Raw genomic sequence first — 13,086 nt, 5'->3', positions numbered from 1 at the left:
TTTTGTTAAATCCCTCGCAAATACCATGAAACCGCGAATAAAGCTTATTGTTGATATCCGCGATTGTTTTTAAAAAAGTTATATACTGCAGTTTTTGCATTGTACTGTACCCTTTAGCACAGGGATCTCAAAGTCCCTCCTTGAGGGCCGCAATCCAGTCGGGTTTTCAGGATTTCCCCAATGAATATGCATTGAAAGCAGTGCATGCACATAGATCTCATGCGTATTCATTGGGGAAATCCTGAAAACCCAACTGGATTGCGGTCCTCAAGGAGGGACTTTGAGACCCCTGCTTAGCAGTGCTTTAGCAGAATTTTTCTCTCTGCACTCCCCAGCAACGACGGCAGGATTAATTAGGTATGCAAGCTTTCCCACCTCCTTTAGTTTGCCCAACCACGCTGAAGCAACTGCTGAAAAAAAGCGCCAAACTTTTTCTCGGTACTCCAGGATGATGTCATTTGGGGGGGGTGGAGCCAGCAAGATAAAAACCATGAATAATTCGAAGACATGTGTGCTGAACCCACAAATATGGAGGGATAAGTGTATATTGATACAAAATTCTCGGTATGTGTCGCGTTAGTACAAAAACTTGTATTGAAAAACTTTGTACTGTAACTATGGCAAATTGCAACCTGTAAACTGTATACAGTGCTCCCCCCGTGAATTCACGGTCCATGGTTCGCGGTCCCGGTCATTCACGGTATTTTCTGACTGTTAAGGGGAGGCAGGAGAGGGGAGTTGGAGAGACAGGAGAGGGCAGCCGGAGCACCGGCGAATGAAGGAAATCACTCGCGGTATGCTCCGACCGCCTCTTCCTGTACTAAAGTCGGGCCTCACCAATCAGGAGCTGTATGTCAAAGCAGCTCCTGATTGGTGAGGCCCGACTTTAGTACAGGAAGAGGCAGTCGGAGCATACAGCGAGTGATTTTCTTCACTCAGCAGTGCTCCGGCTGCCTTCTCCTGTCTCCCCTGCCTAAAAACCATATTCGCGGTTTTTCGACATTCGCGGGGGTTCCTGGAATGGAACCCCCATGAATATTGAAGAGTACTGTATTAGGTATATTGGAATTAGATCCCTAATATGTATCGAGTTAGGATAAAAACTTGTATTGAAAAAACTTGTACTGTAACAATGATATATTGTAACCTGTTAACTGTATATTATGTATGTTAACCTGTAACCCGTTCTGAGCTCTTTGGGGAGAACGGGATAGAAAACGAGCGACCAAGATGATAAAGGGGATGGAACTCCTCTCGTATGAGGAAAGACTGAAACGGTTAGGGCTCTTCAGCTTGGAAAAGAGACGGCTGAGGGGAGATATGAATGAAGTCTACAAAATCCTGAGTGGAGTAGAAGGGGTACAAGTGGATCAATATTTCACTCTGTCAAAAATTACAAAGACTAGGGGACACTCGATGAAGTTACAGGGAAATACTTTTAAAACCAATAAGAGGACATTTTTTTTCACTCAGAGAATAGTTAAGCTCTGGAACATGTTGCCAGAGGTTGTGGTAAGAGCGGTAGCTGGTTTTAAAAAAGGTTTGGACCAGTGGCGTACCTAGGGTATGTGGCACCCGGGGCCCATCATTTTTTGACACCCCCCCCCCCCCTATGTAAAAAAATATTTTTTGTAATGATCATGAAACAGAATAAATGGTCAGAATAGAAACAGGCAGTGAAAATTTTCTTATATTCCAAACATAACATAACATAAATTATGTCTGAATTGTCATGACATCAGAAGTACATATGGAGTAGTTGCAGGTGATGCTTGGGACAGTTCTGATTGTGTTAGTTCGGTTTTATGTGTTTTTTGAATAGAAGGGTTTTTATTTCTTTTTTGAAGGTTTTGTAGTCTGTGGTCAAGGTCAATAGGTTGTAGAGTTGGGGGTCAAATGTTGCAGCTCGAATGGCTAGGAGGTTGTCGAACAGTTTTTTTCTTTTGACGTTTTTGGTTGGAGGGTGTGTGAATGGTGAGTGAGTTCTCCTATGTCTGTTTGAAGTGGATTGAATTATTTAGCTGAAGAAATTAGTTACCCCCTCATCCCACACACATTAATTCTCTTCCATTTTTGTTCCCGTTATAAAAAACACTGATAAGTTCCCAGAAAAAAAATACATTAAAATAAGAAGTGAAAACAAAGGCCCCTACAGATGAGAACATAACATAAGAATAGCCTAACTGGGTCAGACCAATGGTCCATCATGCCCAGTAGCCCATTCTCATGGTAGCCAATCCAAGATACTAATACCTGGTCAAAACCCAAAGAGTAGCAACATTCCATGCTACCGATCCAGGGCAAGCAGACACTTCCCCCATGTCTTAATAATAGATTATGGACTTTTCCTCCAGGAATTTGTCCAAATCTTTCTTAAAACCAGCTACACTATCTGCTTTTACCATAACTTCTGGCCACTTCATTTTTAAGTTTAGATCTTTCCTTTCAAACAGAGACCTTGCTAGATGTCAAATACAGCACAAGGTAACTTCACATGGACTTAGCTGTGCAGGAAATGTGAATCTCCTCATACACCCACCATATAGTGCAAAAATGTGCAAAGGTCTGTTTTTTTCTTTTGATCACTACATAGCCTAATGCCACACAAGCAGCGCTGTTACAAACATATTCTGTAGGTCAATGCTAAGGATAACAAAGTTTCCTTCCTTGGACCAGAAGGAGATAAACCACTGGAAGAGATCCCAAAACAACACCCAAAAAAAAATACATTAAAATAAGAAGTGAAAACAAAGGCCCCTACAGATGAGAACATAACATAAGAATAGCCTAACTGGGTCAGACCAATGGTCCATCATGCCCAGTAGCCCATTCTCATGGTAGCCAATCCAGGATACTAATACCTGGTCAAAACCCAAAGAGTAGCAACATTCCATGCTACCGATCCAGGGCAAGCAGACACTTCCCCCATGTCTTAATAACAGATTATGGACTTTTCCTCCAGGAATTTGTCCAAATCTTTCTTAAAACCAGCTACACTATCTGCTTTTACCATAACTTCTGGCCACTTCATTTTTAAGTTTAGATCTTTCCTTTCAAACAGAGACCTTGCTAGATGTCAAATACAGCACAAGGTAACTTCACATGGACTTAGTTGTGCAGGAAATGTGAATCTCCTCATACACCCACCATATAGTGCAAAAATGTGCAAAGGTCTGTTTTTTTCTTTCGATCACTACATAGCCTAATGCCACACAAGCAGCGCTGTTACAAACATATTCTGTAGGTCAATGCTAAGGATAACAAAGTTTCCTTCCTTGGACCAGAAGGAGATAAACCACTGGAAGAGATCCCAAAACAACACCCAAAGACCCACTCAGTGTGTGAACCAGTTGAGTGGAGTGGACTAACTGGGGGGTAGAAATGGGCCCGGAGTTTGCTCAGCAGAATTTCCCAGACCACCTCTTCCTCTCAACACATTGACACGCTGCCACCATCACCACTAGGAACACCTCACTGGGTAGGCCAGCTATGCTATAAACTTTATAAAACACATTATTATATTTTCTTATAAAGCACATATTTTAACTGAACTCTCTGACATCCTCAGCCTTTCCATTCACAAAAATAGAAGGAAGAAAAGTTCCCATTTCCTGCTGTCTCATGTCCCCGGCCTATACAATATTTTTTTTCTGCAGACCCTTCAAAAGTCTGACCAAATCCTCGTTTCACTTGCATTATAAAGTACTGAGGATGCCATCTCTCCCCAATCCCAGGTCCTAAAGTCTAAGACAGTAGCGCAAACTAATGCTGCCAGATTCAGGAAAAAAAATTTCGATTCGATTCAGCCTATTGAATTGGTTTTTCAATTTGATTTTCCTGCCCAGTTGGGTGATTTTTTTCAAAACTCCTGGTGGGTTTTATAGCTTTTTCACCCCCTTTGGCTTCTCCTAACCACACTGGCGCTGTAGGGTAAATAAAATAAAGAAACAAAAAGGACTTTTCCTCTCTCTGTTAAATCCTAGCTCACGTTTGCAGTCCAACACCAGCTCTGGCAGGATACACATTTCATATCTGACATATTATAATCACAAAACAGAAAATAAAATTAATTTTTCTACCTTTTGTTGTCTGGTTATATTTCAGATCTTGTTGGTCCAAGGCTCTGGTTTTCTTCTGATAACTTGCTTGCCAGGGTCTCCTTCTTTCTGCATGCTAACCATCCATCTGCCAACTCTGTCCTCCCTTTCCATTTCCCTTCCCTTCCCAGGAAGTCTGGTATCTTTCCTTTTTTTCATCTCCCTCCACAGATCCACCTTTTCTTAAATACCCTTTCATCCGGCATCTCTCCCTCCTTCCCCACCATCCCAGAGTCCACCATCTCTCCCTTTCTTTTCCTAATTACCCTCCTATCCAGTATCTCTATCCCTCCTCCACACCATCCCTTGTGTCCAATTTCTCTCCCTTTCTGTTCCTTCCCTCCCTAAATCCCATGGTCCATCATCTCTCTCCCTCTCCTCTATTTTCAGACCCATTATTTCTTCCCCCCCCCAAAGTTTGGCAACAAAAATATTAGAACTAAAAAATAAAAATGAGCGGTGGTCCCCAAGTATTAATAAAAGAGCTTAGGGGGGGACGTGGCTTGACAGCGCTGCAATATGGACAGGTAGTTGTTGAGCTCCTCCTATCCAGGCTTTCATTCTGCACAGTCAGCGCTTGAATTCTGAGGTTGGTTACAGGGGGCCTGGCTACTGGGGGTGGGTCCCTCAGTGATCACCCCACTCCTGAAGAATGGCCTGTTATTTGATTTTTGAGGTCAGCGGAATTGATGATATTAATGTTTCCCCCACGTCTGTAGTTGTTTTTCAGCTTGGGTTTGTGGCAGGTTTTTCTGTCTTTTTTTGTTTGTTTGCTACGTGGCACTGAATATTGACCACACCCGCAAAACTCCTGACTCTGCTTCCCATAATGCTCCAAACCTGCTCCCTTGGTACATGACTGGGAAGTGCTAATATTCATTTGTAGTATCCACTTATGTGCCACTGAAGATCAGCAGCTTGGAGGGCACAAGCAATATAGAGGCTCAGGTGGCTCTCCTATACACTTATTCCCCTCCCCCCTTTTACAAAGCCGCATTAGGCTTTTTTATCACCAGCTGCAGCGGTATTAGCTCCGACATTCATAGGAATTCTATGAGCATCGGAGCTAATATTGCAGTGGCCGGCAATAAAACAATCCTAACATGGACTGTACAAGAAGCCCCTAAATTGCTTTAAATATCAGCTGGTACAAAAAAAAAAAAAAGGGTGAGCTTATCTCGATTGAGATCAAATGTTAACAAGCCTATTATCACAAATAAAATTATGCTGCATGATTAAATATTTGAAAATGATTACAGTATGAGAATCAGAAAAACAAGAGCTATGAGAGGCTACTTAAGCACCGGGCACTGCTGCAAGAAGACAGACTTAAGCTGAGAGAAACAGAAAAGGTAAGAGACACGGTGAGGTTACTGTCTGTAGTTTAACCGAAGTACAGGTTGGTGACACCAGGTGCAAAGGTTATTCCTGCTAAAGTCTTACCATCGGTACTTTCAGAGTTAAATTTGATTAAACAGTTACAGTTAGTTTAGTTGATATACTGCTTTTCTTAACAATTTTTGTCAAATCAAGACGGTTAGACAAAGTTAAAATAATAAGCACATTAAAACTACCCTCTCTAAACTCAACTTTCCTGAATGGTGGAATCATTTGAGTATAATTAGAAAATATGAGGAAATAATAGCCATTAAACAGAATAATATTGCTCATTTTACTAAGAAATGGGCCCCCTAGATGGTTTTTGTAAAAAATTTGAAGGAGAATCTTCCCTGACTCCCTCCCATCTGAATTGTATATATGCAGCTTATGAATATTTTATTCTATAGTTAATTTTTGTTTTATTTTAGGGTTCCTTTTACGAAGCCGCGTTAGCGGTTTAACACGCGTAATAGCGCGCGCTAAACTGCCGGCTGCGCTAGACGCTAATGCCAGCATTGAGTTGGTGTTAGTTCTAGCCGCGTAGCGTGGGTTTAGCGCGTGCTAAAAAGCTGCATGCGCTAAAACCGCTAATGTGGCTTCATAAAAGGAGCTCATAGTATTCATTAAGTTGTAATAATGTGTGTATTATTATTATTATTGTATTGTACGTATTGGAAGTGTATATTTGAAAATAATAAAAATATATATATTTTCTTAAAAAGCCTACCCTCTGTCCCAGTTGGGCTCACAATCTAAACTATCCCCCTCTTCGACGAAACCGCACTAGCGGTTTCTAGCGTGTGGAGCTGTGCTGAATGGCCATGCTGAATGTCTGAATGTCCCAATGCTCATAGCGTCGGGATCAGCGCGGGCCATTCAGTGTGGCTCTCTGCGCTAACAAATGCTAGCGCGGTTTCGTAGAAGAGGGGGTAAGTGCCTGGGAGGAAAACAATGCTTTTGTAAAAGATAAATTAGGAAAAGGATGGAAAGAAGAAGAACCCCCAGAGAAAACATAGGATATAACTATAAGGAACCCCAGCATCCCCTCCCCAAAAAAGTAGATTTCATAAGAATATAATGAAAAATAACAACATAAATAAATACAATCAATCAAAATAGAAAAATGAAAATAAGGTAAAAGAAAAATTAAACAAAAAACAATCTTGTAGAACAGTAAGGAGGAAGCATCTTCACAGAGCATCACAGCCTTATTTTACATAGAGCACAGAGGTCAGAAATGAGATGCCCAGGTCATGATGTGCTTAGTTCCATAGTATTGTAGAAGAGGCTTTGCCAGAGTAGAGCCTTTTGCAAAATACCCAACTTTTTGACAGAGCCTTCAATCCATAACCCTACGCCCCAATGCCCATCAACCCAGCCAGCAGATTAACCGTTCCCCTTAATTGTATCCATGACATCCTGTTTGTCTGCCTTGTCTATTTAGATTGTAAGCTCTTTTGAACAGGGACCATCTTCTATGTGACTCTGTACAGCACTGCGTACATCTGGTAGCGCTATAGAAATAATTAATAATAGTAGTGGTAGTAATAGAGTGAATGTGAATCTACCAGTCTATGCGGCAGAAGCAATTTTATAAAGATACACAAACAGCATGGACCTGGAAGATTCCACATGGAAGCGATTTCATTGCTTCCACAAGTAAATAGCATTGATTCTATCTTGAGCTGTCCCGTTTTACAATCCTGCACGTGTAAAATGCCACCAATTAAAATAACAAAACTGCCATTTTAACTTGGTTTCATTTCAGAGGTGGAAATAAGCTACATGGGATTTCCTCCAGGAATTTGCCCAGCTCTTTTTATAAATTCAGCTATTTCAATTGCTTTTACCACTTCCTCTGGAAATGAGTTATAGAGCTTAACGTATGCTCTATGTTGAGTGAAAAAATACTTTCTCCTATTTATTTTAAATGTGCTACTACTGTATGTAACTGCATGGAGTTCCCCCAGGTGTGCATACTTTCAAAAGAGTGAACAATTGATTCACTTTCACCTGTTCCACTCCATTCAGAATTTTATAGACCTCTACCATATCTCTCCTCAGCCGTCTCTTCAAGCTGAAGAGCCCTGACAACTTTAACCTTCCCTCATGTGAGAGACCATCCATGCCTTAATCCCTCATGTAAAATCCTGGCTTAAATGTGCCTTTGAGCAGGTGTAAATTCAGGTATGAAAATTCTTCCCCATGCATGCTGTCATGCCAAAGGTGGTGCACCAAATTAGTAGGTAGAAACATAGAAACATAGAAGATGACGGCAGATAAGGGCCATAGCCCATCAGGTCTGCCCACTCTACTGACCCACCCCCAAGTCTATTATCCTAGGGATCCCACTCCTGGTGACAGGTTCCCTTGGCTTAACCCTCAGTTAGTGAATCAACATACAGTAGATGGAACAGCAAAGCAGGAATCTAACAAAGAAAGGGGTGAAAAACTTATGTGCACAACGGAAGAACGGGACTTGGGTGTGATTGTATGTGATGATCTTAAGGTGGCTAAACAGGTTGAAAAGGTGACGGCGAAAGTTAGAAGGATGATAGGTTGCATAGGGAGAGGTATGGCCAGTAGGAAAAATGAGGTATTGATGCCTCAATGATAGATGTGTGGAACAGTCTCCCGGAAGAGGTGGTGGAAACAGAGACTGTGTCTGAATTCAAGAGAGCCTGGGATAGGCACGTAGGATCTCTCAGAGAGAGAGAAAGAGATAATGGTTACTGTGGATGGGCAGACTAGATGGGCCATTTGGCCTTTATCTACCGTCTTTCTATGTTTCTATTTCAACAGGTACTTTATTTAGGCAGCAAATCCAGCACAAAATCTGTAATCCTTCCCTCCCCGCAGGGTCACAGCTCATCAGAAGAATTATACTCCCCAGCCACTGCCACTGGTCACAGTCCCAAACAAACTTTAAATGCAAAAACAGAAAACCCAGAACAGATCCAGCATGGGAGCCCAAACAGAAAGCGGCAGTTTAGATCAGTGATCACAAATGAAAAGGGTTTGTGCTCTCTTAACCTTCACCAAAAATAGGGACACTCCTCTCCCCTTTTCCTTATGGACTCCAATATAAGCCCAGATGCACTAAATTCACCGTGCATCCAACAATCATCACTAAACCAGTTGAACCGGTTTAGCGTCAATGTAATTTAACCAACCGATGTACACAATGGCTCACCATGGGCTACTCCATGTGTTCGTTACAGCATCCGATTCTGCCATGCAAATGACCTCATTAGTATTAAAATGTATTATAATATAGTATTAGTATTATAATAAGCACTCCAGTCGATGCCCTAACATCACTTAGGCATGCCCTAAATCTAGCAACAGCTACTAATTAGAAAATGACACGGGGCCAAATTTTTCCTCGTCCCTGCGGGAACTCATTTTCCCATCCCGGAGAGTTCTTTTCCTGTCCCTTCGCCATTCTTGCAAGCTCCATCCTCATCTGCACAAGCCTCAAACACTTTAAAATCATAAGTGTCTGAGGCTTGTGCGGTTAAGGCAGAGCTTACAGGAATAGGATAGCGACAGAGACAGTGATCAGACTCGCAGGGACGGAGAAATTGAGTTCCTGCGGGGACGAGGACAAATTTGTCTCCGTGTCATTCTCTACTACTAATGATCCAAAATTACCGACAGATCTACCTGTCGGTAACTGTGCATGTGTCAAAGTTGCTTTTCCAATGACTGATGGGGCGGGTTTACGGCAGACCTCCACGAGACTCATTTGCATGGGAAGTTGTTTGAACATCAGTTGCCGTTTTGAAATTGATTACGGCTGGAGCTAGGGAGGAACAATGGAATCGGGAGAAAAATATAGCAGAAAAATGCAACAGATTTTTTAAGGCACTTCAGTGGGGAGGGGAGGATTGCTATACAGTGGTGCCTCGCCTAACGAACGCCTCGCACAGCGAACGCTGCGCACAACGAACTTCATGTCTTGCTTCCTACAACGAACTTCGTTTCACACAACGAAGTCGCCCGAGCTGCATCCTTCCGCGCAGGCACTGTGCTTAACTGCCCTCTCTCCGCCTGGCTCCCTGTGCAGTGGCGGACCGTCGGCTCGCAGGGGCCCGGCGCCTACTGCTGATGCGTTGGGGGGGGCGGAGCTACTCTCGCCGCTTCCCCGATGCTAGAAAAAAAAAAAAATGAACAGTTAAGTCCCAGTTTTTGCCGCTGAGACTCTGCCCTCTCTCACTGTAAAATTAGACTCTACTTAGTCTGTCTTTAAATTTAAAAAATGTGTGTTGTTTTAAAAAACAATTATGTTTTTAGATGTATCTAAATAAAAATAATAACAAAAAATTTATCTTTTTTTATGTCATCTTAGCATATTTTATGCTACAGAATGAATTATTTTTTTTAACATGTATTGTTATGGGAAAACGCGTTTCACATAACGAACTTTTCGCATAACAAACTTGCTCCTGGAACCAATTAAGTTCGTTGTGTGAGGCACCACTGTATTTTGTTTCTATGGTTCCTACAGCAGATCCCAGTTCATTTCTGCACTGCTACTGATCAAATGCATATCTAATAGATTTCTGTACAGAAAAGGCTAAAACCTTGTCTGGGGCAGTTGCAGTAGATTGTGCTAAATATATCATGAATATTGGTTTAGATTACAACACAGGATATATATATACTTCTCCCTCTGTATTTGCGGTGGTTGCAGGTGGAACATAGCCGCGAATACGTAAAAACTATGAATAACTTTTTATACGTTATTCGTGGGGATTTTTAACAGCCACCGTTTTTACTATTGAAACCGCGAATAACTTTTCAGCGATTTTCAGGCTGATAGCAGGCAAGCAGCGATTTTCTCCGTGCATGCTGGGAAACAGCCTTTTTCTCTGTGAACACTGGGAAGTTGGGAAGCAGCGATTTTGAGGGTGAAAGCATGGAAGCAGCGATTTTGTGGGTGAATGCTGGTAAGCGCCAAACTTTTTTATCGGTACAGTACAGGTACTTTACTCATGATGTAATTTGGGGGGAAGGAGTCAGCATGCGAAAAATCACGAATAAGCGAAACCACAAGTGCTGAAACCGCGAATACGGAGGTAGAAGTTGCTTTAATAAAATTTTTGGGCTTTAATAAAAATATATTAATGCCTCTCCTTTTTCTTGCATATGCATTAAGAGGTCCTTTAACTAAGCTGTGGTAAGCGCTAATGTGTGCTTGCAATGGGGAATGCGCAGGCATTCCACAGTAATTTTGGGATGTATGCATGCTATCCACTTGCTAATAACCCCCCCCCCCCCCCCCCCCCGAATTTCTTTATTAGCACTGGGGCAGAGAGTAGGCCTATTTTGCACTAATCGGTTAGCAAAGTTACATTGCCGCACGCTAACCGATTAGTACGGGAGCTCTCACCACCAACGAAGTAGGTGGCGAGAGGGGATCACATGCTAATGGCCATGCGCTATTGGGAAAATTAGTGCGTGGACATTAATAGGCAAAATTGAAAAGAAAGTCCATTATACCCAGGCAGTAAAAATAGCCTTAACATACAGGAAAGACCCATGTAAGGATGCGCTAAGTTTGGTAAAAGGACTCCTAAGAAATGCAATGGTACTTCATCAATTTCATAAACTAATTGGACCCTTTTCCATGTGTTACAGGAATATGCAAGATTATGTAAGATGAGAGAGAGAAACCAGGTAGCCCGGCAGACAGTACCATCCTACAATGAATATGTTCTATAAATACAGAAAAAGGATATGAGTGGTATTATGGAAGTCTATTTCAAATGCATATATTTAAGGAAAATAAAAACAATTACAAGAAGTTCTGGCAGCTAAGAGATACATTTTTTGTTAATATTGCAAGCCTCTTCTTACAGTTTTTGATTTGGAACTATAGAACTGTTTACTCATCTTTCTAAATCAGAGTTTAAGGCAAGTACTGTGTTCCGGTCACTTCCCAAGGAGACTTAAATGGGGGGGGGGGGGGGGGGGGGGGGGGGGGGGCCCTACGATCAAATCATTTGCATGGACAAGCTTTACTGAATCAATCGATCGGCCTGAATGACTCGGACACGGATCGGATCGCTTTGAGGACTTTAATGAATCTAGCTCTAAAACAATCTAAGTTGTCCCTCAGGCAATGGAGGATCAAGAGACTTGCTCAAGATCAAAAGGAGTGTCCGAGGGACAATGAACTTCCCTGGGGACTTTTCCCAAAAGTAGTTTGCTTTCCCAGTACACAACAGCTAGCATGATGTAATAGTGAGGTGAGAAAGGTAGTGAAAGCCAAAAGAGCATCTTTTGGATAATGGAAAGCAGATTCTAATATAAGATAGATTGTGAGCCTGCTGGGACAGACAGGGAAAATGTTTGAGTACCTGAATAAACTCATGTAAACCGTTCTGAGCTCTCCTGGGAGAAATGTATAGAAAATTGAATAAATAAATAATAACAAAAACAGGATGAGTGTGTGTTAAATACAAGGTAGATGCACAATAAAAAAAAAAAAAGGCAGGTCAAGAGAAATTTTGAAAAGAAGCTTGCTGTCCAGGCAAGAACTAATACTAAAAACATTTTCAAGTATATTAGAATAAAAAAAAACAAACTCATAATGGAGTAGGTTGAACAGCTGGATGGGATGCTCAAAAGGGTTGAAGGAGTGCTCTGGAGGATAAGGTAATTGCAGCAAAAGCAAATAATTTCTTTTTTTTTTGGGGGGGGGGGGGGTCTTTACTGAGATGGATATTGGGTTCCTATCCACACCAAAAAACATTTTTGATGCCAACGTTTCAAAGCAACTAACATACCCCCTCCTTTACTAATGCTTAGTGCGGGTTTTAGCACCGGCAGCAGCGGCAACTTCTCCGACGCTCATAAATTCCTACGAGTGTCGGAGCAGTTAATGCCACTGCCGGTGTTAGTAAAGAAGCAGGATAGTAACATAATAAATGACAACAAATCAAGACTTGTTTGGTCCATCTAGTTTGCCTGTCAAGGCAGCCAGAGTTGTACCTGTAAATCCGTGCAGGTTACACACCTCTATGCACTATTTAAAGTGCTAAGATTATTTAAATTTTGCTTGTATTCCCATCCTCTTTCTATAAGGGATCCTCTGTGTTTATAACATGCATTTTTGGATTCTGTCAATTTTTGTCCCTACCATCTCCACTGGGAGAGTATTCAATGCATCTTCTACCCTCTCCATAAAATAGTATTTCTTGATGTTACTCCTACTTTAAGTCTAAAGACATAGCAGATTAAGCCCCCCCCCCCTTTTACAAAGCTGCAGTAGAGGTTTCTACAAGCCAGCGAGGTAAATGCTCTAATGCTTATAGGAATTCTACAAGTATCAGAGCCTTTATCTTGCAGCCCATGGTAGAAACCAACATAAATTTGAAAAACTCAAGAGCAACAAATCACTGGGACCAGATGGCATTCCCTCCAGAATCCTGAAATAGCTCAAGATTAAATTGATGACCTGTTACTAGTAATCTGTCATTGTCATTATCATTCAAAACCATGATACCTGAGGACTGGTTTTAAAAAGGGCTCCAGGGGTGATCAAGGAAACTACAGACCTGTGATCCTGATGCTGGTGCTAACAAACTTTTTACAGTGGAGA

At 41.8% G+C, this 13,086-nt stretch overlaps 1 protein-coding gene across 1 annotated transcript in view; it reads left to right on the top strand.

Moving 5' to 3' along the window:
• LOC117359748 (outer dense fiber protein 2-like) overlaps positions 1 to 11,296 on the top strand; it is an 81,849-nt gene extending 70,553 nt beyond the window's left edge. Inside the window, exons 14-15 of the mRNA XM_033942966.1 lie at positions 5,357 to 5,449; positions 11,121 to 11,296. Coding sequence (XP_033798857.1) covers positions 5,357 to 5,449; positions 11,121 to 11,204 — 177 coding nt within the window. The 3' untranslated portion in view covers positions 11,205 to 11,296. The remainder of the gene's footprint in view (positions 1 to 5,356; positions 5,450 to 11,120) is intronic.
• Positions 11,297 to 13,086: the final 1,790 nt, after the last annotated feature.

Source organism: Geotrypetes seraphini, chromosome 4, assembly GCF_902459505.1.
Source record: "Geotrypetes seraphini chromosome 4, aGeoSer1.1, whole genome shotgun sequence".
NCBI lineage: Eukaryota > Metazoa > Chordata > Amphibia > Gymnophiona > Dermophiidae > Geotrypetes > Geotrypetes seraphini.
This window is presented reverse-complemented; position numbering and strand designations above follow the sequence as displayed.